Source organism: Pelophylax lessonae (assembly GCF_965119305.1).
Source record: "Pelophylax lessonae genome assembly, chromosome: 3".
Classification (NCBI taxonomy): domain Eukaryota; kingdom Metazoa; phylum Chordata; class Amphibia; order Anura; family Ranidae; genus Pelophylax; species Pelophylax lessonae.
Genome location: NC_138770.1, coordinates 117,367,088 through 117,394,977, shown reverse-complemented (window position 1 = coordinate 117,394,977; position 27,890 = coordinate 117,367,088). Strand labels below are relative to the sequence as shown.

Sequence of the window (27,890 nt, the reverse complement as noted above, 5' to 3'; positions counted from 1 at the left end):
CACCTCTGGACCCTGCACTCTGTATGTATCGCACCTCTGGACCCTGCACGTAGCGCATCTCTGAGCCCTGCACTCTGTACGTAGTGCACCTCTGACCCAGCACTCTGAACGTAGTGTAAGCTTGAACCCCTTCACTCTGTACGTAGCATACGCCAGATACAAACGGTCCTTTGAAGGCAACTGTGCTGCTGATGCGGCCCAAGATGAAACTGAGTTTGACACCCCTGAAGTAGACCACATATTTGCAAATGTAAGCTAATTGTACTGTAACATTTTGTGAACTACTGTAACACCATATTTATGCTAGGTTTGAACTGACCTGGGAGGCTTTTTTGTTTTGCATGTCCCTGTTAATATTAGCTAATGAAAACATATGTACTTTGAATGCCTTGCCAGTGGTAAAACAATACAACACTATACTGTCACTGTCAATTCCAAAATGTCTTCCCAGTGGTATCAGCTCGATGTGGAGTATGCAAGACATACTATAGTTTCTGTTAGCGTTAATAACATCACACTCACTTCAGTAGTTTTGTGTTGGACATAATTAACTCCTTCCAGTTAACAAATATTAAACCCATTTCAGATTCATCCAGATGGCCAGACTCCGCCATTGGTTTCTGGAACACCTGAAATTCAAAAAGAACAGCGAATGAGCTTTAGGTCTGGTCACATTCAATTCATATACACAATGACACCCTCCCACACAGATGTAAATGTATGCCCTGAGTTTATTTCATACGAAACCTCCTCCAGTGTCAGCCTTACTATAGATCAGAACGCCACAAAATTGCAGTGGCCTTCGTTGTTAGGTCTTCTCTGCTCGCTGAGTAAATGGTGGGTACGAATGGTACAGTTTATTCACAAACTACAAAATTCCTTTTTAGGTATATTTCTTTTAGTGGCTAACATATCATTTAAAAAAACAACCCTTCTGCATACTAAGTAACTTTAATTATGCTTAGAAAATATTTTTTATATACAGTATAGTATTTTTGTTAGCCACTTTTTGATGCATTTCTCAGCTTACTGAATTTTGTAATTGGTAACCTGCCCCTCCCATTGTGCCATGCTATTTTTAAAATGACCACCAGGTTACCCCCCCCCCCCCTCCCAACCCAAGTTCCTTCTGAAAATGCATTACAATATAGATGGCTATAGGTTGTGTCCAGGTATTGCAACAATTTTTGGGTTGCTTCTTTGGATGCTTAGCAGTTCCTTTCCTTTCTACACAAGGCCATGTACAGCCATTCACTTGTATTTGCAGCTGTACATGGCAGTACATGCACCAGAAAGCTCCAGGGATTTTAAGCCTCGTTACAGACACTACTAAGAGTTTGTGTGTATGAGGCCTTAGTCTTTCATAGTATTGCTTGGCTCAACATTTTGATCTAAGGTCAGAGTGAGAATTTACCCTCAAATGGCATCCACTAAAGATAAGGTCATCTCATTGTTGTTCATGTGCTTTTTCTGCTAAGAACACTGGGAAGCAATACAGGCAATAGCCACAAAAATCACAGTGGCAGGGATGGGGAAGAGTATAAAAAAGTTGGAACATAATGGCAGACGTTCATGAGTGGCAATTCAGTGTTTTCTTGGGGGTGGATCTCCTGGTTAGGGTTGTCTGTTGGCACTCAGAACTCACCTCAATCACAAGCTGGAGGTCATCCATGTACTTCTCTTCAGTCTGGATCAGCTCATGGATGTAACCTTGTCTCTTCCTCTCCATGGGTTGCATGGTATCCAACAACTGGAGGTCAGCACACCCTACAAGAAAAGATACAGCCCTCAGTATAATACATCAACTTGGGGGAATAAATCACTTTGTAGCCTGTGTACAAAAAGTACTATTCTGGCTACACATCCAAGCTTTACTGAAAACCTCTAGTGACTGATATTAGTGGGATCTAGCAGGTGGCTTTGAACATTTTTGTACAGTGGCAGACTGAATGTCTTGCTCCTTTCTGGCCAAAACCTTACTGTGCATTGCCTTGGACAGTGAAGGAACTCTTGTTCACCACTGAAGCTCTTTCAATAGATGGTAAAGGTTAGAGAGTGGGCAAAGCTTAGCCTTGAAGGCAAGGAAGGGCTTAGCATAGTGAAACCAGGTTCAGAGCCTTTTCTGGTCAACAAAGGTCATAACAGGCACCTTGTGGTGTCTACTCTTAAGCTGGCCATAGATAGATCGAAATTTGGCTGTTCAGCAGGGACCAGCCAATTTTCTATCCATGTTTGTCCACTCCCGCTTGACAGATGTCAATCAAATGATTGACTTCTGTCGAACAGGCTTGTTAGAAAATTTTTCTTGATCAGCAGTTGCAGCCAATGGGCTGCAGCCGCTGATCAGTGGATTCTGACAGTGGAGAGTCTCAGAATACAATGTCTCAGCTAGGAGGATTCCTCTATCCACCTCAATCGTGTGAATGAAGGAATTTGTTGTTTTTTTTTTTTTTTTTACTCAGCCTGCTGGCTATAGTCAACCTTACACAACACCTTTATGAAATTGTTGAATATCCGCGCTCTCAAAGATTAGCAGCCAGCGTTAACCACAATGTGATACAAGAAATAAAAGACAAAATGCAGCGCTTATAAATTGAAAAAATTGCATATGATATAAATATGTATGTATATATAAGTTCACTCCAAGATGGTATATAGGGTTGTACAATCCACCAGCAACACCCTTAATATGTGGCAATCCGTCTGTTCAGTGACAAGGATAGTGAAGACCTCCACCACACACAGAGTAGCCGATTGGCCTCTTACCAAATAGATATGACCACCGCTCTCACAATGGTCATACAACGCTTGATGTTACAAAGCTGGACAATCGACCCAGGAAGCCTCCAATGGGTACTCCCAAGAAATCCAAATATCGAATCCCAGAACAGGAACAGTCAAGCACCGTCACTCCCAAAAAGTTAAAAGAACGGGGGGAAGACCATGGTGAAGTACCCTGATGACACAGTTGCCTGCGAAACATGTAGGCGGAGTTTCAGCACGGGTCGACGTTACAAGCCGGAAAGGATTCTACTGCTACATAGCGGTTCTTATAACGTACTTCACCATGGTCTTCCCCCCATTTTTTTAACTTTTTGGGAGTGACGGTGCTTGACTGTTCCTGTTCTGGGATTCGATATTTGGATTTCTTGGGAGTACCCATTGGAGGCTTCCTGGGTCGATTGTCCAGCTTTGTAACATCAAGCGTTGTATGACCATTGTGAGAGCGGTGGTCATATCTATTTGGTAAGAGGCCAATCGGCTACTCTGTGTGTGGTGGAGGTCTTCACAACACCTTTATGGTCTTTAATTAGGGTGCATATATTTGTAATGGTGTATACACCATGTACAGAAAAACAGATAACAGGAATCTCTGTGGGATCAAGATGATGAATATGTCAAAGTAAGGCATATTTCTATACAGCACATTATCAGCACACACCTGCTCAGAGATATCACATATATATGAATCATCAGGTTTACGTAATGTCAGGATGTCGAGTGCTCCTCGCTGCACTGCACACAACAGGGCAATTAGTAGGGATTTTACTGCCATGAATGATCCCTGACTGGCTGGGAGCAAAGCCACAACTGACAGGCAGGAATGCTCGTTAGTAGCAGCCTGCTTATTAATGACTTATTTTTAGATTGGAAGGGGTCAATTAATCTGTCACTGCCTCCAGACTTAGATCAGCAAACCAGCAAACAAGCTGTAAAAAAAATGTAATTAAGCTAAAAATATGTGGAATAACTAGAGGTTAAAAGCCACAATATTATAAATTATATTGGGCTAAATAAATTGTTAAATAGATGAAGGCTTAAAGTATTTCTAAAGCCATTATTTATTTTGAATAGAGTAGGGTATTGTAAAACCCCTTCCAATTTTTTTTTTTTACCATGCGGAGTTGAACCATGGCTTTAACCCCCTCTTCAACTGCTCCACCATAAGCTGCAAAAGCACCAGATTGCGGTGTTAGCAAAAAGTATCCCCCCTCAGTTGTGTTTGACAGGCATTACCACTCACCACACATGACCCATTCAACTGTGGTATGAGCTTTTAGGGATTAAAAAAAGATGGTAAAACTGTCAACCTCCCTCTAAAAAGCATTCCACCACAGACTGATTTTCAGGGGACCCTGCTAAAGAAAAGAGCCTTTAATCAACTATCAGTAGAAAAAGCATCTCCTTGGTAGATTTCCCCTCCAATCCTATTCTGGGGACACCTGAAAACTTTGTATTTCCCATCACTTTCACTTTCAGTGACAGAAATCACCAGGAAACAGAGAGGGCGAATCTCTCTCGTGGAGATAAGGACAGCAATAAATACCAGACAGGGGTTCTAAATTAACATTCTATCCAAAACCAAATAAGAAACCTATTTTTTATTTCAACAAGAACTAATGTATTGACACAGCCAAGGCCCATTAGTTATTGCTATCCATAGCGTTGCCACTGTCCTCGCTCTGGACTGAGCAGCCAAGCCTAATCCTCCTCCTCTCCTCAGCCTTGGAAATTATAGTAATAAACACGTGCAGCCTGCACGTTAATTACTGGTCTGTAAGGGATCATGTACAGTACAAGCACAGCTCACACCTCTTCTTAAAAAGAACCATGTTTTGGTTTTATCATATTTTTTTTCAAAGTTTATAAAAGATTTAGGCCAAATTCAAAATCACATTATATTGCAGATGACCAATTCTTAGATGTGGTGGTGACACTAGTTTTCTAATTTTTCCTTTATTTTTACGTGGTGACAGGACCAGTATATTGTTTATTTTTAAGCATCCTTTAACAGACCAGGCTGACCAGACAAAAGTAGCAGTAAAAAAAGTTTGAAAAAATAAAACCAATGCAGCCAACATTTCCAAAGATCGGTAAGCTAAAATATATTAGTATTTTTTATTATTTAATTTACATTTTTAGAATTTTGCTTTTAATACCGCTATAAATTGATTTTTTTTATGGTATCCTATTTATATAAGAATTTTTTGTACAAATAAACATTAAAGGCGGGGGTGTACCTATAACACAAGAGCAAAGCAAAGCATCATAGGGGTTTCTAAGAGTACAGCAGTTGCTGCTTGCTTTCAGACTGTCACTCTCTTACATCTCCTCAGCTTAGTGTGCCATTCGTGCTTGAGCTACTGAGTTCATTTACGGCTATGCTACACTGCCTATTTTCTGTTCTAGAATTTTGTATCTGGTTTTTCCAACACAAACAGGGCATTTTCATAAGAAAAGAAAAGTGTGTGTGCATATTCACATTTACTTAATACAGCTTGGTTGTATAACAAAGAGAAGGGGGAGGGGAAGAGGAAGGGGGGTGATAAGAAAGCACAAGGAAGGGAGGAAATGAGTTTATGATAGACGCTTTACTATGTTCATTGTTGGTTTTCTCACATCCCTCACCACCTTGGCACTTCATAAAAGCAAAACGTTGGATCTAAAGGTGTATGGCATAAAGGAAACACTCCATGGTACCCATAATTTATGAAATTTGGCTACCCTATCATTTTGTCTAGAAGTTTTTTCAATATTATAACTTGTAAAACTTGGTACCTTACTCTGAAAAGAGGAAATACTTGGTTCTCTATGCTCTGGCTATTAAATGTTTTGCAGCTGAAAAATATGCTTAACTAATTTGAGTGTTGGTGCATTCCACAGTTTGTCTGTTCAGAAGGGCTTCACAGGGATCTTACCCTTAATCGTATAGAGCATTTCATAAACCCTGATCCAAAATATTTTCATTTTTGAGCAGTACCATCAATTGTGCCGAAAATAACCGTCTGTTTGACATTCCTTAGAGCACTTGAAAGAATAGGTTAGGCTGCTCAGTGGAAACAAGATTTGGGTACGGAGATCAATCTGGCAGATTGGAGAAGGGCTTGGTTCTCGGCTGCTAAATGTTAATTTAATATTGACACCTTAGAGGCGGTGTTGTTGTGGTGTTACTGGGTTTTGGCCCGTGTTGCCAATGCCAACCCAACTTCTAGTGATCACTGTTTCTGGGAGTGTGGCCATCATAGGGATATTTTGCATACCCGCCGGACCTCCCCGCGACTGGCGGGCTTTTGGTCCCAAGTGTTTGGCTTGCTGTATTCCCTGTTCCATCTGGATTTCGGCAAGGAGGCTAAATTCGCTTTGCTGCATTGTCCTATCCTGGGTTTATTTGCTTGTCAACAAAAAATGTCATCCTACTTGTTTATAGCAGCTAAAAGGACAATCCCCCAGGCCTGGAGGAAATCTACAGTCCCCTTCCAGGGATTGAGAGACCGTTTGACGACCATGATGTCTAATGAACAAATGTCCAGTACTGTTAAAGACACACATGCTAAGTTCCTTAAAATTTAGGAACCATGGTTGAAGTATGCCTTCCTTGATCTCCTAATAGTGTGGGGCATCTCTAACTGGTGTCTCAAACGATCCGGGGTCCTTACTCTTCCTTTCTCCCCCTTACCCTACACCTACCTTTCACCTTTGTATTTTCTTTCTGTTCTCTCTCTCTTCCTGGGCTCCTAAGTCCTCTTTGGTTGTCTATTGCTGCCCAGAACGACTTAAAAACAGGGTAACGGCATACTTTTTCTGGCTACTTTTGCAAACTATGGGGTTTACCCCAAAACGCATATATGTAACATTCAGGTTTACTGTGATTATTTGGAAAGGAGGCCTCCCCTCCTTCACTTATGCTGTATGTCTTGTGTTCCTTATGTTGCCAGTCATAGCCCAGCATGGGTGGACTAAGTGCTTTTGGTTTTACTGTATGTTTTAATGATATAGCTGCAATAAAAATTATTGAATCAGGAAAAAATAGGTTAGGCTTGCATGAGAAATTCTCAAGGGGACTAGGTATCACTAAAGGAGGACCTTATTGTTTGCTTCCACAGCCAACACTTGAGCAGAACTTTTAGGCCTCATGTGCACTGGATGTTTGAAAACCTCTTCTGAATGCTGGAACTTGACAGCTAGTAAAAGTAAAAAAACGTCATGAGCGGTTTCGTTTAGAAGCGTTTTTGCAGATAACAGATTTTACTGATCCTAAATGCCTACAATGCAGGATCTCTCTCTCTCTTGGAAAGTCTGTTTTTCCCTATTGCAAATGGTGTGCAATGTTTCCCTATTACAAACGCCTGTAAATGAAAACGCTTATAAACGTTTCTACCGCGTTTAAACGCCTTTGCTAGCTGTTAGAAGCATTTGGTGTTTCAAATGCCTATAAACTTCTGTCCAGAATGCATTTAAAAAAAATGCCCCTAAATGCAACTGCCTCTAAACAGATATAAAAAAAAAAACTAAGTGTACATGGGCAGATAAGATAACAGAGGAGAGTTCAGGGGCTGCTGAAAAAAATGCCCAATTGGTCCTAAACGTCCGTTTATCAGCAGCAGTGTACATGAGGCCTTAGTCATATTGGTCCACATTCTGGTCCAGTCTTCTTCTGAGGTATTCCCTCTTAAATCACAACAAATAAACCAAGGTAATAAGGCCTGGGCACCTTGTTCAAGAAGGCTCTCTTAGGCAGTGATATCATGAGTACGTAACTGTGAAAAGTGTTTCATTCGTAGATAATGGAAAATATCCCTAGGGTCAAGTATTTATTTGGGAGAATGCCCAAATCAGTCAAAAAAATGGGTAATAAAGTCAGCCACAAAAAGTTGCTTTTAGAGACAGGGTCACAGAGACACAGTAGGTCTCCAGAGAGACCCACAAAGGGACCCCATTAGGTTATTGCCACCAAGTCAATTGAGTAAGCTGGGCCGCTTGGTCGAACCGACGAAAAATTGAGAGGCCTAAGTCACCATGATTTTGCACTGCCCATTTTAATCTCTTCCTAGATGTTTCATTACTCACTGAATTGCTAAGCCAATAAGAGGCACCGACACCTACTCATTAAGTAAGTCTTCTGATAGCCCACCACCCCCAAGCCAAAGTCACACAATCTATTGGAAAGTGCAGATTAAAAATAACAGTAACAGACAACTTTCACTTTCTACTCACACACCAATCGATTATTCATTTCCAAAAATTGTTGAAAAAAACACCTTTGGGTATCAACTTCCAAATAGAAGTTTGGGAATTTTTGTACTGTCCTGGCAATTTTATTAGCTAATCTGTATATCATAAATTTAGGGAAACATTTGTTTTCTTTATATAGTAAATACAACCAATACAATATAGTAAATATTACAACCAAAAGAAAGTGCTATCGTTAAAAGAAAATTGTCACTCAAACTATCACAGCACTGAAAAATGAAAAAAGTCTGGAATGTCTGGACAGGAAGGTGGTGTCCTCAAGAAGTCAGAATGCATGTAAACCCTAAAAAATTAAAATAAAACTTCTTTTATTTGTACCCTTTTGGTCTGCTAAATATACTACTGAAAGTGTTTTGTTATATCGGTTTGATTCATGTAAAATTCACTTGTTGATCTTGCCACTTGTTGATCTTGCCAGAAATCTTGTAAACTGATAATTTCCCGTGATCTCCGCTCATGCTCAAGGAGATGTTATGGAGATAAGGTGAGGGAGGAGATAAGCAGGGGTTATGGAGATGAAGTGGGGGAGAAGATATAGAGAGCGCTGTCTTATTGTAACCCATTATAAATGAAGTAGGCAGGGCTGACACTACAAGATTAGGATTCATAGCTGTGTTGTCATGTCAAGGAGGAATGTAGGCGCACACTTAATTTCTGGTAAATAAACAGTTATCTCTTTTAAAAATGAAGCATTTGTAAAGGATAAAACACAGAGAAATGTGTATATATTATACAGTTGCAATTGTATTTTGCCTTGAAATACACTTTACTTAAGAAGGGTGCTAACTGTGCATATAAATGGCCACCGGAGGAAGCACCTAGAAACGTATCTGAAACATAACCACAGAAAGCTACCTGTACAGATAAACGATAGGTTGACAGACACTGTAGTTGTACACATGTAACCGCACATCTGAGCAGTTACATGTACTGGGAGGGATGAGCAGCTCTGGACACAAACTGTCTCCATTCAGTGGCGCACATCCAACCCTGTATGAATATAACCACTCGGACATGTGGTTACATGAGTACAGCCATGGCATCTGTCAGCCTATTATTGATTTGTACAGGCTGCTGGCTGCAGCTGTATGCGAGTGTCTGTTACCCCTGGGCACAGAAATACATTCCTTGGCGGTGTACAGCCCCCTGCGGCAGTGTAAATAAGGTCTCAGGCTTCTATCATAGAAACATAACAAATATCGTTGAGAGGAATTCATGATTAGGGTTGATGAGAGATGTGTCTGTATTATCAATTCACATATAGTGCTTTATAAATTATTCAGATCATCATCTAGACAAAGGCCATTCCTACTATTCCTGATAGTATTTCCTGAATGACAACATCACGCCGCTGAGTACACGTGCCAAGATGTACTGTTCAGAATGCCAGACACATGGAATGTGTTTACAGAATGAAAGGAGAAGTATTGCTCCAATCTACTAGATTATCGATGTCCTAAATTTGCGGCACTACCTTGCAGTATTTGGTACATTAGGCTTTGTCACACTATATAACTTCAGGATCCTATTACAAAATAGTAAATAACAAATGTAGCATGCTAATGCAATGAAATATCTGCCAGGTACTGATACAGTGGGGAAAATAATTATTTGATCCCCTGCAGATTTTGTAAGTGTGCCCACTTAAAATAAATAGAGGGTCTATAATTTTTTATCATAGGTTGATATTACATGATAGAGACAGAATATCAATCAAAAATCCAGAAAAATTACATGTTACAAATGTTAGAATTGGAGTTCAGTGAGTAAAATAAGTATTTGATACCCTACCAACCAACATTAATCCTGGCTACCACAGACTGGCTACAGTATGTGCTCATGTGGTACACAGGGTACACAGGTTAGTCCTGTCAATTTAATAAGTGCTCCTACAACTACTCGTTATGTGTGTAAAAGACACCTATCCACAGAATCTCTTTTTTTCTATTCAAACCTCATCAACATGAGACAGAGCAAAGAGTTGTCAAAGGGCATCAGAGACCTGCACAAGGCTGGAATGGGCTACAAACCATCAGCAAGAAGCTTGGTGAGAAGGAGACAACTGTTGAAGCGATTATTCGCAAATGGAAGAAATACAAAATAACCATCAATTGCCCTCGGTCTGGAGCTTCATGCAAGATTTCGCCTCATGGGGTAAGGATGATGAGAAAAGTGAGGGATCAGCCCAGAACTACATGGGACGAACTTTTGAATGATGTGAAGGCAGTTAGGACCACAGTTCCCAAACTATCCATTGGTAACACAATTCACCGCCATGGACTGAAATCCCACAGTGCCCGGAAGATCCCCCTCCTCAAGAAGGCACCTGTACAGGCTCGTCTGAAGTTTGCCAATGAACATCTAAATGATTCAGAGAAGGATTGGGAGAAAGTGCTGTGGTCAGATGAGACCAAAATTGAGCTCTTTGGTATTAACTCAACGTGTTTTTAGGCAGAAATATGCTCAATATGACCCCAAGAACACCATCCCTACAGTCAAGAACGGAGGTGGAAACATTATGCTTTGGGGCTGTTTCTCTGCTAAAGGTACAGGCCAACTTTGCCATATTGAGGGGCCATGTATTGTAAAATCTTGGATGAGAACCTTCTTCCCTCAGTCAGAACAATGAAGATGGGTCATGGATGGGTCTTCGAGTATGACAATGACCCAAAACATACTTTTAAGGCAACAAAGAAATGACTCCAGAAGAAGCACATTAAGGTCATGGAGTGGCCTAGCCAGTCTCCAGACCTTAATTCTATAGAAAATTTCTGGCGGGAGCTGCAAAGCAACAGCCAAGAAACCTTAAGGATTTAGAAAAGATCTGTAAAGAAGAGTGGACCAAAACCCTTCCTGATATGTGTGCATAACTACAAGAAACATCTTGCAAACAAGGGTTTCTCCACCAGGTACTATGTCATGTTTTGCTTGGGGATCAAATAGTTATTTTCTTTATTGAACTGCAACTCCATTTATAACATTTGGAGTACCCCAAGGTTCAGTGTAGGGACCATTACTTTTTAATACATTTATAAATGATATAGGGTCTGGGATTAAAAGTACAATTTCAGTGTTTGCAGATGACACCAAGCTATGTAGTAGAATACAGGATGTCTCCAACTTACAGGCCAACCTTAACCTGCACTGTTAAATTGGGCTACTATGTGGCAAATGAGGTTTTACGTTAACAAATATAAAGTTATGCCCTTGGGGGCTAAGAATATGCATGCATCATACATACTGCGGGGGGAGTACAACTGGGGGAATTCATAGCGATAAGGATCTGGGGGTTTTGGTAGACCCTAAGCTTAATAATAGCATGCAATGCCAAGCTGCAGTTTCCAAGCAAGCAAAGTCATTTCTTATATTAAGAGAGGTATGGACTCCAGAGAGTGATATCATTTTGCACCTGTACAAATTATTAGTAAGACCTCATCTGGAATTTGCAGTTTAGTTTTCAAAAAGGATATCGGGGAACTGGAGAAAGTGCAGAGAAGGGCAACCAAACTGATAAGAGGCATGGAGGAGCTCAGCTATGAGGAAAGAGTAGAGGAACTGAAGTCTTTCTCTTTTGAGAAAAGGAGATTAAGAAGGGATATGATCAACATGTAAAAATACATAAGGGGTCCATATAGTGAACTTGGTGTTGAGTTATTCACTTTAAGGTCATCACAGAGGACAAGGGGGCACTCTTTACGTCTACGGTAAAATATATTTCATCTCCAAATGCAGAAAGGTTTTTTCACAGTAAGAGCTGTAAAAAGGTGGAAGAGACTCCCTCCAGAGGTGGTTCTGGGCAGCTCAGTAGATGGCTTTAACCACTTCTGGACCGGAAGGTTTTACCCTCTAATGACCAGGCCATGGCGTTACTTTAACTGATAATTGCGTGGTCGTGCAACGCTGTACCCAAATAAAATTGATGTCTCCCCCCCCCACACACACAAATAGAGCTTTCTTTTGGTGGTATTTGATCACCTCTGGCGTTTCTATTTTTTCCGTTATAAAAAAAAAAAAAAGAATAGCGACATTTCTGAAAAAAATTAAAAAAAATAAATCGTTTTTACTTTCTGCTATAAAGCACAGCCAATAAAAAAAATGTAAAAATCAATCAAATCATTTTAGGCCAATATGTATTCTGCCACATATTTTTGTTAAACAAAATCCCAATACGTGTATATTGATTGATTTGCGCAAAAGTTATCGCGACTACAAACTAGGGAATAGATTTATGGCATTGGTATTTAATTTGTTTTTACTAGTAATGGCGGCGTTTAGCGATTTTTAGCGGAACTGACATTGCAGCGGACAGATCGGGCCACTAATTGACATTTTTGAGGGGACCAGTGACATTACTACAGTAATCAGTGCTAAAAATATGCACGGCTACTATACTGACACTGACAGGGAAGGGGTTAACACCAGGGGCAATCAATGGGTTAAGTGTGTCCCTAGGGGGTGCTTTCTAATTGTATATATGCGGCGGCTGGTCGGCAAGTGGTTAAAAAAAGCCTGGATTCTTTCATAGATGTACATAACAAATATAACTGGGTATTAAAATTTGTAGGTAAAGTTGATCCAGGGAAAAACCAATTGCCTCTCGGGGGATCCGGAAATAATTTTTTCCCCGGCTGTAGAAAATTGGATCATGCTTTGGTGGGGTTTTTTGCCTTCCTCTGGATTAACTGTGCGTATAAGATTGTGTATATAGGATTGTATGGATTTTTTTTTTGTTCAACTAGATGGACTTGTGGTCTTATTTCAACCTGACTAACTATGTAACTATGTATTTGTATTGTGTGTTTTTTATGGATTTTTGGTTGATAGTCTGTCTCGATCATTTAAAATCTACCTATGATAAAAACTATAGACCCTTCATTTCAAGTGGGAAAACTTACAAATTCTGCAGGGGATCGAATAATTATTTTCCCCACTGTATGGTGTACACACATACTGATGTGCACGGTTCTGCTGACTTGTACCTGCAGAATTTTAAGTCTAGTCACGAGGAATATACATAACTGAGCTTTTTTAGACTTATGTTGTCCTGTAAAGAGCAAACCATGGTGGATCTTTTCAAACCGCATTTGCCAGGCAGCTGGGAGGTAATAGGTCGCCTCCTCACCACCTATTTTAACCCTGTACCACCATGCAGTAACTGCATGGTGTGCAGCCCTAATCACAAAACGTATACTGCCTGCCACGTTCAATAGTCAGTATCACAGCTGAACACAGCAGGGCATAATTTTAGCGACAGAATGTGTACAACTGGCTCTGGCCTTTGTTTTAGATTAAAGAGTGCAGTTGGGGGTGGTAAAATGGCAACTCAATCACCTGTGTTAATCCCCCTTCCCAGCCACAAGTGTAAACTAGGTCATATTTTCGTTCCTATGGATGATTTTGAGCGATTCCACTCCTCACGTGTAGGGTAGCCCATTCATTGGTTCTAAGTTTCTTTTCCAGCCAAAAATACCCCTGCCAATAAATGCAGATAAAAGCCTGTGTGCATGGACATAAGGTTTATATGTAGGGGAGTTAACTGGCTGCAGAAAAAAAAAAAACACCTAAAGCCAAAAATAGCAGCTGTAAAACCATCGAATGTGCATGAGGCCTAAAGCAAAGAAAGTGTGAAAAGCGATATTATAGGTTACATTACAAAGACATTCTTTAAAACGGCTTAAATTGATTTGTTGCTACCCCTGAGAAGAGATTATATATAACGTAATTGGATCATAGAGATACCTCAGACTGTTTTCTGTAATCGGTAATCTTGTCATTTATAATACAGACTAATTAGAGGAAAGTACTGTATTTATCGGCGTATAACACGTACCTAAATCTTAGGAGAGAAATTTCAGGAAAAAAGCTGAAATTCAAAATAAACAGCTTTGAACTCAGAAATTTTTTTTTTAATCAAATGCAGTCTCACCAGTGCTCACGAATGCAGCCTTCTCATCAGCGCAGTGCCCACGAACGCAGCCTCACCAGCGTAGTGTCCATCATTGCAGCCTCGTCAGCGCAGTGTCCATCGATGCAGCCTCGCCAGCGCAGTGTCCATCGTTGCAGCCTCGCCAGCGCAGTGTCCATCGTTGCAGCCTCGCCAGCTCAGTGTCCATCGTTGCAGCCTCGCCAGCGTAGTGTCCATCATTGCAGCTTCGCCAGCGCAGTTCCCATAGTTGCAGCCTCGCCAGCGCAGTGCCCATAGTTGCAGCCTCGCCAGCGCCATTGATTCTATCTGGACCACTTTTTAAAAAGTCCAGGAAGCAGCGCCGAGAGGTAGAAGGGGCGGGCGGGGTCGAGGAGAAGGAAGGACACACGCTCTGTCATCGGAAGTCCCGGTGCCTATGATAGACGTCGGCATAGGAGGCGGGACTTCCGATGACAGTGCGTCCTACCTTCTCCTCGCACCCCGCCCGCCCCCTTCTACCTCTCGGCGCGGCTTCCTGGACTTTTTTTTCCATATCGGCGTATAACACGCACTGCTGCTTTTTCCTCCATTTTTTAGGAGGAAAAACTGCGTGTTATACGCCGATAAATACGGTAATCACTCTTCAGTTTGGTATCTTCATGTGCACCACACTGAACATGGACCAGAGAAAAAAAGAGGTGAAATTTGTCTGTGATCAGAAAGAAAATTATAGACCAGCATATAACAGGTAAAGGCTATAAGACCATCTCCAAGCAGCTTTATGTTTCTTCGACTGCAGTTGCAAATATTAAGAAGTTTAAGGTCTACTTGAGTGTATCCAACTGCCTTGGCCACGGCTACAAGAGAAAAAACTGGATTTTTGACTTACCGTAAAAAAACATTTCTCTGATGGTAATTGACGGACACATAGCCAAGTCTTTTTTCTGCCTAGTGTCCTGCTCCTGTAGGGGGCAATATAACCCTGTGGTTCTGAATAATGGAGAGCTGTTTCGGTCAATGAGCTCCTGATATTCTTAACCATTGGGTTATACTGCCCCCTACAGGAGTAGGATACCAGGCAGAAAAAAAGTCTAGCTATGCCTATGGCCAGTCCCAGGGGGTATACTCCCTCCCTCTGCTGTTTTGTTACAAGCAGTGTCAGGGAAAATACAACTCCACAGAGGGGTGGTTTCTGTGTCCTTCAATGAACATCAGAGAAATGGATTTTACGGTAAGTCACAAATCCCATTTTCTCTTTCATTCATTGACGAACACAGATCCTGATATTTTTAACCGTTGGGACATCCCAAAGCAGTGTTAAACATGAGGGGTGGGAACAGCAAAAAATTCCCAAGGCTAAAAACAGTAGCCAACCAGGAAACAGGGGCTCAGCCAAAACAGCTGGAGCCCACCTGAAAAAAAAAAATACACCCTCAAAGAGGACCAAGTCTTCTAAACAGCAGCCTGTACAACCCTGCAGTAAAAAAGAGGCATCCGCAGATGCCAACACATCCGCTTTACAGAACTTTGTGAAAGTGTGCACCGACAAGCCTTGCAAACCTGCGTCACTGACGCCTGATGACGGCCCAGCAGGCACTGAGCGCCCAAGAAGCGTGTGCCTTGATAGGGAAAGGAGGAACCTGACCCCTGATGGAATAGGCCCGAATCATTGTCTGTCTGATCCATCTGGGAATGGTGGCAGTGGAAGCAGACAACCCTGTCCGAGACCCATCCGTACAATAGTGAGTCTGACTTCCTAAAAGACTCCATAGCTGCCAGGTACATCCTAATTGCCCAAACCACATCCAAGGCAATTTCCTTAAGATGTTTTGTCCTGGGACACAGGAAAGGCAACACAATGTCTTCATTCAAATGTAAATCAGAAACAACCTTTGTAAGGAATGACGGAAAGGGGCGAAGAACCACCTTATCTATGTGAACCACCAAGTAAAGTGAACGACAGGATAACGCCGCCAGTCAACACAATGTCTTCATACCCACCTTCTGAGAGAGCGTAAACAAAGGAATCTCTCAAAGAATCTCAACTGTAAACTTCTGGAGGACTTTAAACACCATATTGAGGTCCCAAGGAGGTAACGGAGACCGCACTGGAGGAACCAAATGGTTCCAGCGAATACCGTGAGGAGAGGTACGCACCAGAGATGTAGCCAAGGGTCGTTGGAAGAAAAAACACCAAGGCCGACACCTGGCCCTTGATAGTCTTCAAGGCAAACTTCTGTTCAATCCCCCATTGAAGGAAGGTCATGATCTGAGCCACCGAAATAGCGAGGAAGAACCCCAAGGGATTCACACCACGCAATGTACGTCTTCCACGTACGATGGTACATCTTCCAAGAAGTAGATTTCCCAGGTAAGGTAAGGTAAATGACAGGATAATGTCGTCAGTTCCGACACCCAGCGCGCAGAGGTGATAGCCACCAAAAAGGCTACCTTCTGGGACAGCGTAAGCAGGGGAATCTCCTTAATATTTTCAAAGAGAGGCTCCTGTAGAGTTGAAAGCACCAAATTAAGATCCCATGGTGGCAACTGAGTCCGCACTGGAGGAACCACATGTCAGACACGCTGAAGAAAAGAATGCACCAGGGAGTGTGTGGCCAAGGGACGTTGAAAGAAGACCGCCAAAGCCGACACCTGGTCTTTGATGGTACTCGAGGCCAATTTCTGTTCAACCCCCCGTGAAGGAAGGTCAAGATCCGAGCCACCGAGAAGGAGCGAGGATGAACCCCAATGGACTCACACCACACGATGTACGTCTTCCACGTACGATGGTAGATCTTTCTAGAAATAGATTTCCTAGCTTTTAACAGCATTGGAATCACTGACCAACCCCCATCATTCAGTACTTCGCTTTCAACACCGAAGCCGTCAAAGCCAGCGATGGCAAAGCAAGGTGGAAGAGTGGCCCTTGGGACAGCAGATTCTCTCGGAGAGGAAGCTTCCAAGGAACATCGGCGACCAGCCGCACCAGATTGGGGTACCAAGCCCAGTGAGGCTACCCCGGGGCCACTAAGATGACCAGAATCTCTTCTGCCTCAATCCTGCGTAGAAGTCTTGTCAGAAGCTCGAGAGGAGGGAAGGTGTAAATCAGATGATACTGACCCCACGGTGCCACTAGCACATCTGTGGTGTCCGCCAGAGAATCCCGTGACCATGCCACAAACCTCTGCACCTTTTTGTTGAGCCGAGATGCCAACAGATCGACTTTGGGGGTGCCCCACCGCAGACACAACTGATGACACCTCCAGATGAAGAGACCATTCCCCTTGGTCTAGCGCCTGCGACTGAGGTAATCCGCCTGCCATTTTTCCACTTCGGGAATGTGTACGGCGGAAGGGCTGGAATGAACGTTCTGCCAACACGAGAATGCCAACTACCTCCAGAGCCACCAGGACACTTCTTGTGCCCCCTTGGTGATTGACTGTGCACTGGACATCCTTGGAGATGATCCGTCCAATATTCCAGGCACAGTATGATCGCTTGGAGCTCCAGGATATTGATCGGCAGTCTGGACTCATCCAGGGTTCAGACCCCCTGAGCAGAATTTCTGTCAAGAAAGCCTACCCACCCTGACAAGCTGGCATCCATTGTGACCACTGTCCAATACAAGGGGAGGGAGGATTTGCCCTGCCAGAGCGACAGCAAATGAAGCCACCAGATCAGGGACCCTTTTGAACTCCGGTTCAGCTGCATTTTGTTGGTCCAGAGACTGCAGAGTCTTATCCCATTTGGGGACCTCGTATGGAACCTTGCAAATGGGACTGCATTAAAAGGTAGGCACCATCAGGCCCAGCAAGCATGCAAGTCCGGAGGAATGACCATCTGCTGGACAGCAGGAGGCAAGTTGCAGCCTGCAGTTTCTGGAGTACTCTGGCTATACCGAGTTCAAAGTAAGATCCAGATAGTCTAGTTTCGTGGAAGGAACCAAGGCAGACTTCTGAAAGTTCAGAATCCAGCTGAACTTCCTCTGGGTCTGTATGGAGATCTCCAGGTTTTCCACCAGCACAGTAGGAGATCGTCCAAGTAGCCCAGGACCACAATCCCCTACTGATATAACAACGCTAGCACGGGGGGCCAACACTTTTGTGAAGACCAGAGGAGTGGAGGTGAGATCAAAGGGTAACGCAACAAACTGATCATGCTCCTCTCCCACAGCAAAGTGGAGGAAGCGCTGGTGAACGACACATATTGGAATGTGAAGGTAAGTGTCCTTGATGTTGATGGAGACAAGAAAAACCCCCCGATGCAGGGAAGCCACCACCATGCGAACAGACTATTCTGAATTTCTGCACCTGCACAAGCAGTTTAGCAACTTGAGGTCCAGAATTAGACACACCTTGCCCTCCTTTCTGGGGACTGTAAACAGGTTTGAGTAAAACCCCTGAAAACGTTTTGAAGTCGGAACCTGGACAATCACCCCTTGAAGTAAAAGGTCTTGCACCGCCCCAAAGAGAGAGCCTGTAAGCTGACTGGGGGACAGTTGCACGTTGGAAGGAAAGAACCTTTCCGGAGGGTGAGAACGAAACTCGATCTTGTAGCCGAACCGTATGACTTTGTGTACCCACTTGTCTTGTACCAGGGAAGTCCACGGATCCGGGAACCATCAAAGACGTCCCCCCACCCCAGACACGGGTGAGGGCGCACCAAGTTGAAGGGGCCTTGTCCTCGGGTCTGGAGAAGCGCCCTCTTGACTTGCCAGAGCGAGTTCACTTGGACCCTCCAGAGGAGGCCCTGAAGGGCATCAACCCTGAGGGAGGAAAAAACGTATGAGCCGAGAAGGAGGGCCCACCTCTAGGATGAGTGACCTTGCCCTTAGTAGCCTGTGAAAGAAGGGTACTCTTACCCCCTGTGAGACCTTTAATGATGTCATCCAAGGTAGCACCAAACAGGCGATCTCCTAAACGGAAGATCAGTCAAGGCCTTTTTAGAAGTCTGGTCCGCGGACCAGCATTTGAGCCAAAAGACACGCCGAAGGACCACTGTTGAAACAAGGAGCCAAGCCACTAGAGCTGCATCCAAAGAGGCCTCACAGATAAACTGCAGCCCTGGACCAGCTGGTCCGCCAGCTCAGCAGAGGCAGGGGGGAGCTGTTCTCCCTCCAGGTCACGGCATAAAAGCTTAGCCTACTCAGAGTCTGCGACACCAGGGCAATGGTGAATATTGGCCTCAGTGCCGAACCAGCCAGGGTGTACATATTGCGTGCCACAGCCTCCGCCTTCCTGTCAGCCAGTTCCTTAAAGGCTGGGGACTCTTCAATCGGAATCATGGTTGCCTTGTTCAATCTGGAAACCAGAGGGTCCACCACCGGTGGAACAGTCCACTTCTAAAGAAGGGACTCCTTATAGGGGTATCACCTAGCAAAGCGATTAAGGACCCCAAGGGGATGCTTTGGTCATCCCCACTCTGTAGTGACAATTTTGTCAAAATAGGAGGGGAATGCTTACACCTTTGCCACTCTGAATGGCTTGTGAGTGCCAAAGAGGACCTGCGCCTCTGCCGCAGCTGCATCCTCCATCTTTAAGGTCTGATGCACAGATACAGTCAGTGCGTCCCCCAGCGCCTTTTTGTGCGCAGCTGCAGAAGTGGAGGAATCCTCCTCACTATCTGACGATTTAGGGCGTGTGGTCGCAGACCCATGCAGGGTGACCCACGTTTGTGGCGGCTGATTTAGATTCAGGATCTGAGGGGACAGATAAGGCAGGGGAAGGTGCTTTTTGCCAGCCCGTCGCCAAAAAGCCAACTCCACCCGGGACACAAAGGACTCCAGGACTGCCATCAGTGCGTCAATGGATGGATGGGACCCAGAGGGCCCTGCACCTCAGAGAGGGGATCAGGTTGGGGAGATGTACTTTAAAAGACTTCATAAGTCCCCAGGGGAACCCCACAAAAAAGTGTAAAACACTACTAAGGGACACCCCCACCGCTCTGGCAGCACACCCGGTAGCCAGTCACAGAGCCCCAATCAATCCTCAGCAGAGAGGGAGAGGACCTCACCAGACTCACCACCCCACAGCCACCAGGAGAATCTGCAGTGCACGTACAGTGATCCAGAAAGGAAAGGATCCATGAGTCAGCACCAGGGGATGAGGAGGGGCTCCCATTGCCGAAATCGCTGCCCATAGGGCTCCAATGTCATGGCCGCCGTTCACTGTATTCACTTGTTTTACGGCAAACCACTGCAAAATGGCCGCTGGACTACACAAACATGGCCGCCATTCACTGTAGCACAAAGGCTACAAGAAAATGGTGGCCCCGCGCAGCACCAGGAGAGATCCCTAGGCCTCAGGACAGGGGGTCCTGGCAGGAGCCCCACCGGGTACTAATCCCCCGCACAACCGATCGTCTAATCGCCGGCAGCGTAACACCCCGCCCCATCGCCAGCATAGCTCCCTGCCCCCCGGGAGGTGTACCAGAACACCCATACAGCCCCAGCATTAGTGGAGGGGGGTGTAGGATGGGGGGACCGGTGAGGGAAGTGCCTTACTGGAAGGAGGGGAACCCAGGGGTCCGACCATCCCATGGAGGGGCCTATGCCCACCCCAAAACCCTCCAGGGGGAGAGGGGGGGACAGCTGCTCACCATACCAGGAACCAGACGGGCACTGCTCCAGAGAGAAACCCTTGCCATCGAAATGGGGGGCTGTCGGCTAGGATAAACGCTGCGACTCGGGCAGAGACTCGGTCGTATGTGACCTCGCGAAGCGTTTAAAGTGCAGGCCAGCCCCTGTCCGGTGGGGACATGTTGCAGCTGACCTAGCGTGGAGTTCTGCGTGCGCTCACTGGCCAGAGTGGGGTGACCACTGGATCTAGATTATCCAGCCCGTCGCCCAATCCGGCAGTTGATAGTAGATCTCCCAGGAAAAACCAGGAGGAAAAAATCTATCTAAAAGAAAAAATTTTGCCAGGACCAGAGATCCCAGCAAGGAACTAGGTCCTTACTCCTGACTAGGCAGAAAAAAAAAAACTAAGTACCTATAGCAGAGAGAGGGAGTATACCCCCTGGGACTGCCCATAGGCGTAGCAAGACTTTTTTCTGCCTAGTGTCCTACTCCTGTATGGGGCAGTATAACCCAATGGTTAAGAATATCAGGAGCTCATTGACCGAAACAGCTCTCCATTATTCAGAACCACAGGGTTATATTGCCCCCTACAGGAGGAGGACACTAGGCAGAAAAAAGACTTGGCTATGCCTATGGGCAGTCCTAGGTGGTATACATCCCCCACTCTGGTATAGGCCCTCAGTTTAGTAACAAGCAGTGTCAGAAGTATTAAAACTCCATAGTGGGGTGGCTGCTGTGTCCGTCAAACTCAGAGAAATGGATTTTAGGGTAAGTACAAAAATCCTATTTTCTCTTTCGTTTATTCACAGACACAGGTCTGCATTATTCAGAACCATAGGGATGTCCAGAACCATAGGGATGTCCCCAAGCAGTGCCAAATATGAGGCGTGAGACAACAAAAAATCCCAAGGCTAAACACAATAGCCAACCAGGTAAACAGGAGCGCAACAAAAAACTGGATCCCAACCTAAACAATATACCCCTAAAGAGGGAACAGACCCTCTAAACAGCAGCCTGCAAAACCTTGCGGCCAAAGGAAGTATCCACAGATTCGAACACATCCACTTTGTAGACTTTAGTGAAAGTGTGCACCGACGACCAAGTGGCTGCCTTGCAAACCTGCATCACTGATGCCCGATAACGGAAGGCCCAAGAAGCACTAAGCGCCTGAGTAGAGTGTGCTTTTACAGGGAAAGGAGGAAAATGACCTTTGACAGATTAAAGTCACCGTCTGTCAAATCCATCTGGAAATTGTCACAGAAGAAGCAGACAGCCCTTTTCTTGGCCTGTCCGTGATCACAATCAGGAAGTCTGACCTCCAAAAAGACCCCGTGGCTGCGAAATACAACCGAATCGCCAGAACCACATCCAGGGCATGCAACACAAATTCATTAGGATGTTTGGACCTGGGACAAGGGAAGGCAACACAATGTCTTCATTAAAATGGAAATCAGAGACCACCTTAGGAATGAACAATGGACATAGGCGAAGAACCATTTCTTTGAGGATCACCAAATAGGGGGTACGACAAAATAGCACCGCTGGCTCACACACCCTACGAGCAGAGATGATAGACATCAAAAAGGCCACCTTCTGGGACAGCGTAAGCAGGGGAATTTCCTGAATTATTTCAAAGGGAGGCTTCTGGAGAACCGAAACCACCAAGCTCAAATCCCACGGCAGTAGGAGGAGACCGCACCCGTGGAGTCAGATGTCAAACCCCTTAAAAAAAAGTACGCACCAAGAAGTGCGTGGCCAGGGGTCGGTAAAAGAAGACCACCAAGGCTGACACCTTGCCCTTGATGGTGAACACTGATCGAACGAGGGTGAACACTGACATCTTTCTGGCATCTGATCCGACAGTATCCGCTTAAAACAGACGGATGGAGATACGTTCGCCATCTGTCCAGCGGGTCGGATCGGTTGGTAATCAGATAAAAATGAACATGCTGTCCGTTTTCATTCGATCTCCCGATAGAGGAGAGCGGGACTCTGGCAGGTTTGTCTCTGCACAGCGAGTGGAGACGGACTTGCCATCCGCCTGCTAGGCGGAGATAAACGGAGCGATCACGGCTGAGCTAGCGGAGTCTGCTCAGCGGATATGCCCCGTGAGAAAGAGGCCTAAAGGTGGGCAGTCCGGGGCCGCTAGAATGACCAGAATCCCTTCAGCCTTGAGCCTGCGCAAAATCCGCGGCAGAAGCTTGAGAGGAGAGAAGGCCTAAATCAGATGATACTGGCCTCACTGGGCCACCAGAGCATCAGTGGCATCCGCCAGAGGATCCCGAGACCTTGCAACGAAACTCTGTACCTTTCTGTTGAGCCGCGATGCCAACAGATTCACCTTGGGGGTGCCCCTCTGGAGACATATCTGATGAAACACGTCCAGGTAAAGGGACCACTCCCCTTGGTCTAACGCCTGCCGAATGAGATAGTCTGTTTGCCTGTTTTCCCCTCCTGGAAAGCGTACGGCAGAGAGTGCCAAAACAAAGCGTTCTGCCCACGGGAGGATTCCAGCTACTTCCAGGGCCAACACACTCCTTGTTCTGCCTTGGCGATTGACATAAGCCACAGCCATGGCATTGTCCGACTGGATCAGTACTGGAAACCCCCAGGGCCGATCCGTCCAGTGATCCAGGCACAGACTGATTGCCTGAAGTTATAAGACATTGATCGACAGTCTGGACTCCTCCATCGTCCAACAACCCTGAGAGAAGCTCAGTCCCGGGACATCTCCCCACCTGGACAGACTGGCATTCATGGTGACCACTGTCCAATACAAGGGGAGAAAGGTCTTGCTCTGCCAACAGGCCAGAGAGCAAAGCCACCATACGAGGGACCCCCCCCCCTGGAGTCCCAGCTCAGTCAAATCTGATTGTCTGGAGACCTTGGACATTTGTCACATTTCACCAGGATCTCCCTTTGAAGGGACCTCGTATGGAACTGTGCAAACGGAACTGCCTCAAAAGGTAGATACCATCAAGCCCAGCACCCACATGCAACTCTGGAGGGAGGATCACCTGCTGGGCAGCAGTAAACGAATTGCAGCATGCAACTTTTGGAGTTTGTCCAAGAGGAAGTAACACACTGGCTAGAGCTGAATTATCTGGGTCTAGAGTCATAATCCAATTCATAATCCAATCCATAGATAATCCAATTTTCTGGATGTTATCAGAGCAGACTTTAAACTCCTTCGGGATCTGTATAGTGATCTCTACGTCGTCCATCAAGGCATCAGAGGAGGTAGCCCAGTACCGCAATCCCCTGCTGACGTAGAAATGCCAGAACCGGAGCCACCACTTTTGTGAAGATCTGAGGGCGGAGGCGAGACCAAAGGGTAATGCCGCAAACTGATAGTGCTCCTCTCCCACAGCAAAGCAGAGGAAACGCTGGTGTCGGGAACATATTGGAATGTGCAGGTAAGCATCCTTTATGTCAATAGAGGCAAGAAAGTCCCCAGGATGTAGGAATGCTAAAAGCGAATGGACTCCATTCTGAATTTTTGTACTCACACAAAGCAGTTCAGGGCCTTGAGGTCTTCAATTGGACAAACCTTGTCCCCCTTCTTTGGGACCATGAACAGGCTCGAAGAAAAACCTTGAAACCATTCAGATACCGGAACCGGGGCAATGACACCCTGAAGCAACAGGTCTTGCACCACCCTGAAAAGAGCTTGCAATCGATCCAGGGACAGAGGAACATTGGATAGAAAGAACCTTTACGGAGAACTAAACTATTTTGTAACCAGACAGTATCACTTCGTGGACACATTTGTCGTTTGCCAAGGAGGTCCACGAACCCGGAAACCACAGAAGACATCCCCCCCACCCCAGGCATGGGTGAGGGTGCACCTTCATGCTGAAGGAGCCTTGTCCAGGGGTCTAGAGAATCCTGATCTCGGCTTGCCAGACCAGGGCTGCTTGGAAACTCCAATGGAGGTCTATAAAGGTTTTGAATCCTTGTCATTGGACCCTGAGAGACGAAAAACCTTTTTGTGAGTGGAGAAAGACGGGTTACATCTGCGATAAGGTTCTTTTTCTTCCTTGACTGTGGAAGAAAGGCATCCAAAACATTGATTTATTCTGAAGTGGTCTTCTATGAGCCCGGATCTTAGTCCTACCCAACATCTATAGAAAGAGTTGAAACATGCAGTCTATAGAAGGCATCTTTTAAACCTGAGACAGCTGTAGCAGTTTACTCAAAAAAAGAGTGGGCCAAACCTTCTGTTGGCAGGTGCAGGACTCTCATTGAGAACTACAGAAATTACTGGTTTGCAGTGACTGCCTTTAACCTTTCTGCAACAAAATATTAAGGTCTTGGGGGTTGCTGGTGCCTCAAACCAGATAGAGTGGGACTTTATGGGCAAGTGAATGGTTATACATAGGAAATTATGATATATGTATCAAGAAAAAGACAAATATAAAAAGAATAGTATTTAATCCATAAATACCACTCACTCCTCTCCAGCAGAGGGGAGAGGACGGACCTAATCTGCGCTGGCTGAAAGAATACTTCCATTCTATCCTGCAAAATCATCAAGAGCCCAGTGGACAAAGAGGGGAATATACCCCAGGACCCCGGTGGCAAGCCCCTCCTACCAGTCAACCTAACTCTATCTGGTTTGAGGCACCAGCAACCCCCAAGACATATACATGCAGGGACGGTGGCAGAACCTACTTTAGTACATGTGTTCAAAAGGAAATCCCCCCCTCCTTTAGACAAAATATTAAGGTAAAGACTATCATTTTTGTCTGCCATTTTTATTACCATTCTGCTGAATCAAAAAGAAAAAAGTATGATGTTTACTAAATATGGTGGATGCCAACTAATTTTTTCAGTTTCAAGTTATTTCAGAGGAAATTGTGGGTTCTTTTTTGTGGCAAGGTAACAGATGTTATTCAGCAGCAATAAACAAAAGCTCTTTCAAAAAATTCCTTCCCGAAACAAGGTTCCAGGCAACTCAAAAATTTAGGAAGTACTGAAGCCAGCAAGTCTACTAACATGTTCCCCAAAGGGTCAGTACTATTAAGCTTACAAATGTCTCTCAGTGCAGGTTTCATGTAAGCGGTATCCTTAGAGCCAGTTCACACTGTTCATGGGCAGTGCAATTTTAACAGCCCATGGGCTACAAATCGCACTTGTAACACGGAAAAACTGGATTTTTGACTTACCGTAAAATCCTTTTCTCTTAAGTTCATTGACAGATGCAGTTCTCTGATCCATATCAGTAGTAGGGTTATACTGCCCCCCACAGGAGTAGGACACTAGGCAGAAAAAAAAGTTCTGGCTACTCCTAGGGCAGTCCCGGAGGGTACACCCTCTCACTTCCTGCATAGGTTGTCAGTTTTTTATCAAAGCAGTGTCAGAAAGTAACACCAACCCAACTCAAATAGAGTGGCGGGTACTGCATCCGTCAATGAACTTAAGAGAAAAGGATTTCACAGTAAGTCAAAAATCCAGTTTTCTCATTCATTGACGGATGCAGTTCTCTGATCCATATCAATAGGGACGTCCCAAAGCAGTGCCATAAAATGAGGGGTGGGAACAGCAGAAAAGAACAAGTTCCCAAGGCTAAACATAGCCCACCAGGCAACATAGGACTCATCAGAACAAAAGATGAGGCCCACCTGGAACAAAAAGTAAACACCCTCAAGGAAGGCCAAAAGCCCTCCAGACAGCAGCCAGCAAAAACTTGCAGCCAAAAGAGGCATCTACAGATGCCAGCACATCCACCTTAAAATTTGGTAAAGGTGTGAACAGATGAAGTACTAACCAGGACCGACCCTGCTAAGCTGCCGAGATCAGACGAGAGTGGGCGCATTCAGGATGGTGTGGCCGTAGGCCCAGGTAACAGTCTTGCACCCTGAAGCACAGATGCCTGTATGGCGAAAAGCCCAGGAAGCACCAGGCGCCCGAGTAGAATGCGCCGAAACAGGGAAAGGTAGGACCTGACCCTTAATTGAATAAGCCTGCACCACCGACTGTCCGATCCATCTGGAAATAGTTGCAGCAGGCACAGGCAGCCCTGTTCTTGGGCCATCCTTGAGTACAGAGAGCGAACCTGACTCACGGACTCCGTAGTCGTCAAGTACACCTTGAGTGGCCAAACCAGAGCATGCAACGCAAATTCCTTAGGATGTGAGGACTTAGGACACAAGATGGTAATACAATGTCCTCGTGCAAGTGAACACCAGAAACTACCTTCAGAGGGAAGGACGGATCCGCACGAAGTACCACTTGGCCCCATGAACCAACACATAGAGAGAATAACAGGACAAGTCGCCAGTGCCAACACCCTGTGCGCAGAGTGACAGCAACCAGGAAGGCCACCTTCTATAATAAGGTAGGCAGGGGATACCCCTGAATACTCGCAAACGGAGGTTCTTGAAGAACCGACTGCACCAAATCAAGGTCCCCAGTTGGTGATGGAGGTCGCACAGGAAGTACCAAGTGTAGCACCCCCTGGAGGAAGTTACGCACCAGGAAACAGGCGACCAACGGCCTTTGGAAGAAAATTGCCAAAGCCAAAACCTGACCCTTGATAGTACTCAAGGCCAACCTGTGATCAACTCCCCGTTGAAGGAAGCCAAGATCCGGGCCACCGAGTAAGAGCAGGGGGGGGGGGGGCTCAAGGAGACTCACACCATGCAATATACGACTTTCTCGTATGAGGAAAAATTATCCTAGAAGTCGCTTCCCACGCTTTAAGCAGGGTGGAAATCACTGAAGCAGACAATCCCCCATCCTTCAGCATCTGGCTTTTAACAGCAAAGCTGGCAAAGCCAGCGACTGTAAAGTCGGATAGGAGATTGACCCTGGAGACAATAACTCCTCCCTGGGAGGAATTCTCCAAGGAGCGTCTGTGGCTAGCCTGACCAGGTCGGCGTACCAAGCTCGGCGAGGCCATGCCGGAGCCACGACAAAGACCGAAATCCCTTCCACCTCGATCCTGCGAAGGATTCTTGGCAGCAACTTGAGAGGAGGAAAGGCAGACAGCAGCTGATACTGACCTTGGCCCATCCGTGAGTACGCTCACACGACCATGCTGGCGTCAGCCTTGCGCAGGTGACGCTAAACTTCTCGGCACCGTTCAAGGGGGTCCCGGGAGCGGGCCACAAACCTCAGCACTATCCAGTAGATGCGATGCCAACAGGTCCACGTCTGGAGTGCCCCCAACGAAGACAAAACTACTGAAACACCTCCGGATGAAGGGACCATTCCCATGCATCCAAGGCCTGTCGACTGAGGCAATCCTCCTGCCAATGTTTCCACACCTGAAAAGGGAACAGCCGAGAGAGCTGGAACAGGGCGCTCTTCCCAGCGAAGAATTGTCACTTCCAAGGCCGCAAGGACACCCTTGGCACCCCCTTGGTGAATGAC

The 27,890-nt window shown here is 45.4% G+C and overlaps 1 protein-coding gene across 2 annotated transcripts in view; it reads right to left on the bottom strand.

The window, feature by feature from the left end:
* The window catches only part of ITSN2 (intersectin 2), a 392,176-nt gene that overhangs the window by 31,578 nt on the left and 332,708 nt on the right, over positions 1-27,890 (bottom strand). For both annotated transcript variants that reach the window (XM_082251747.1, XM_082251746.1), the window contains 2 exons: positions 1,646-1,767; positions 523-629 (listed from right to left, as the gene is read on the bottom strand). In XM_082251747.1, coding sequence (XP_082107873.1) covers positions 523-629; positions 1,646-1,767 — 229 coding nt within the window. The remainder of the gene's footprint in view (positions 1-522; positions 630-1,645; positions 1,768-27,890) is intronic.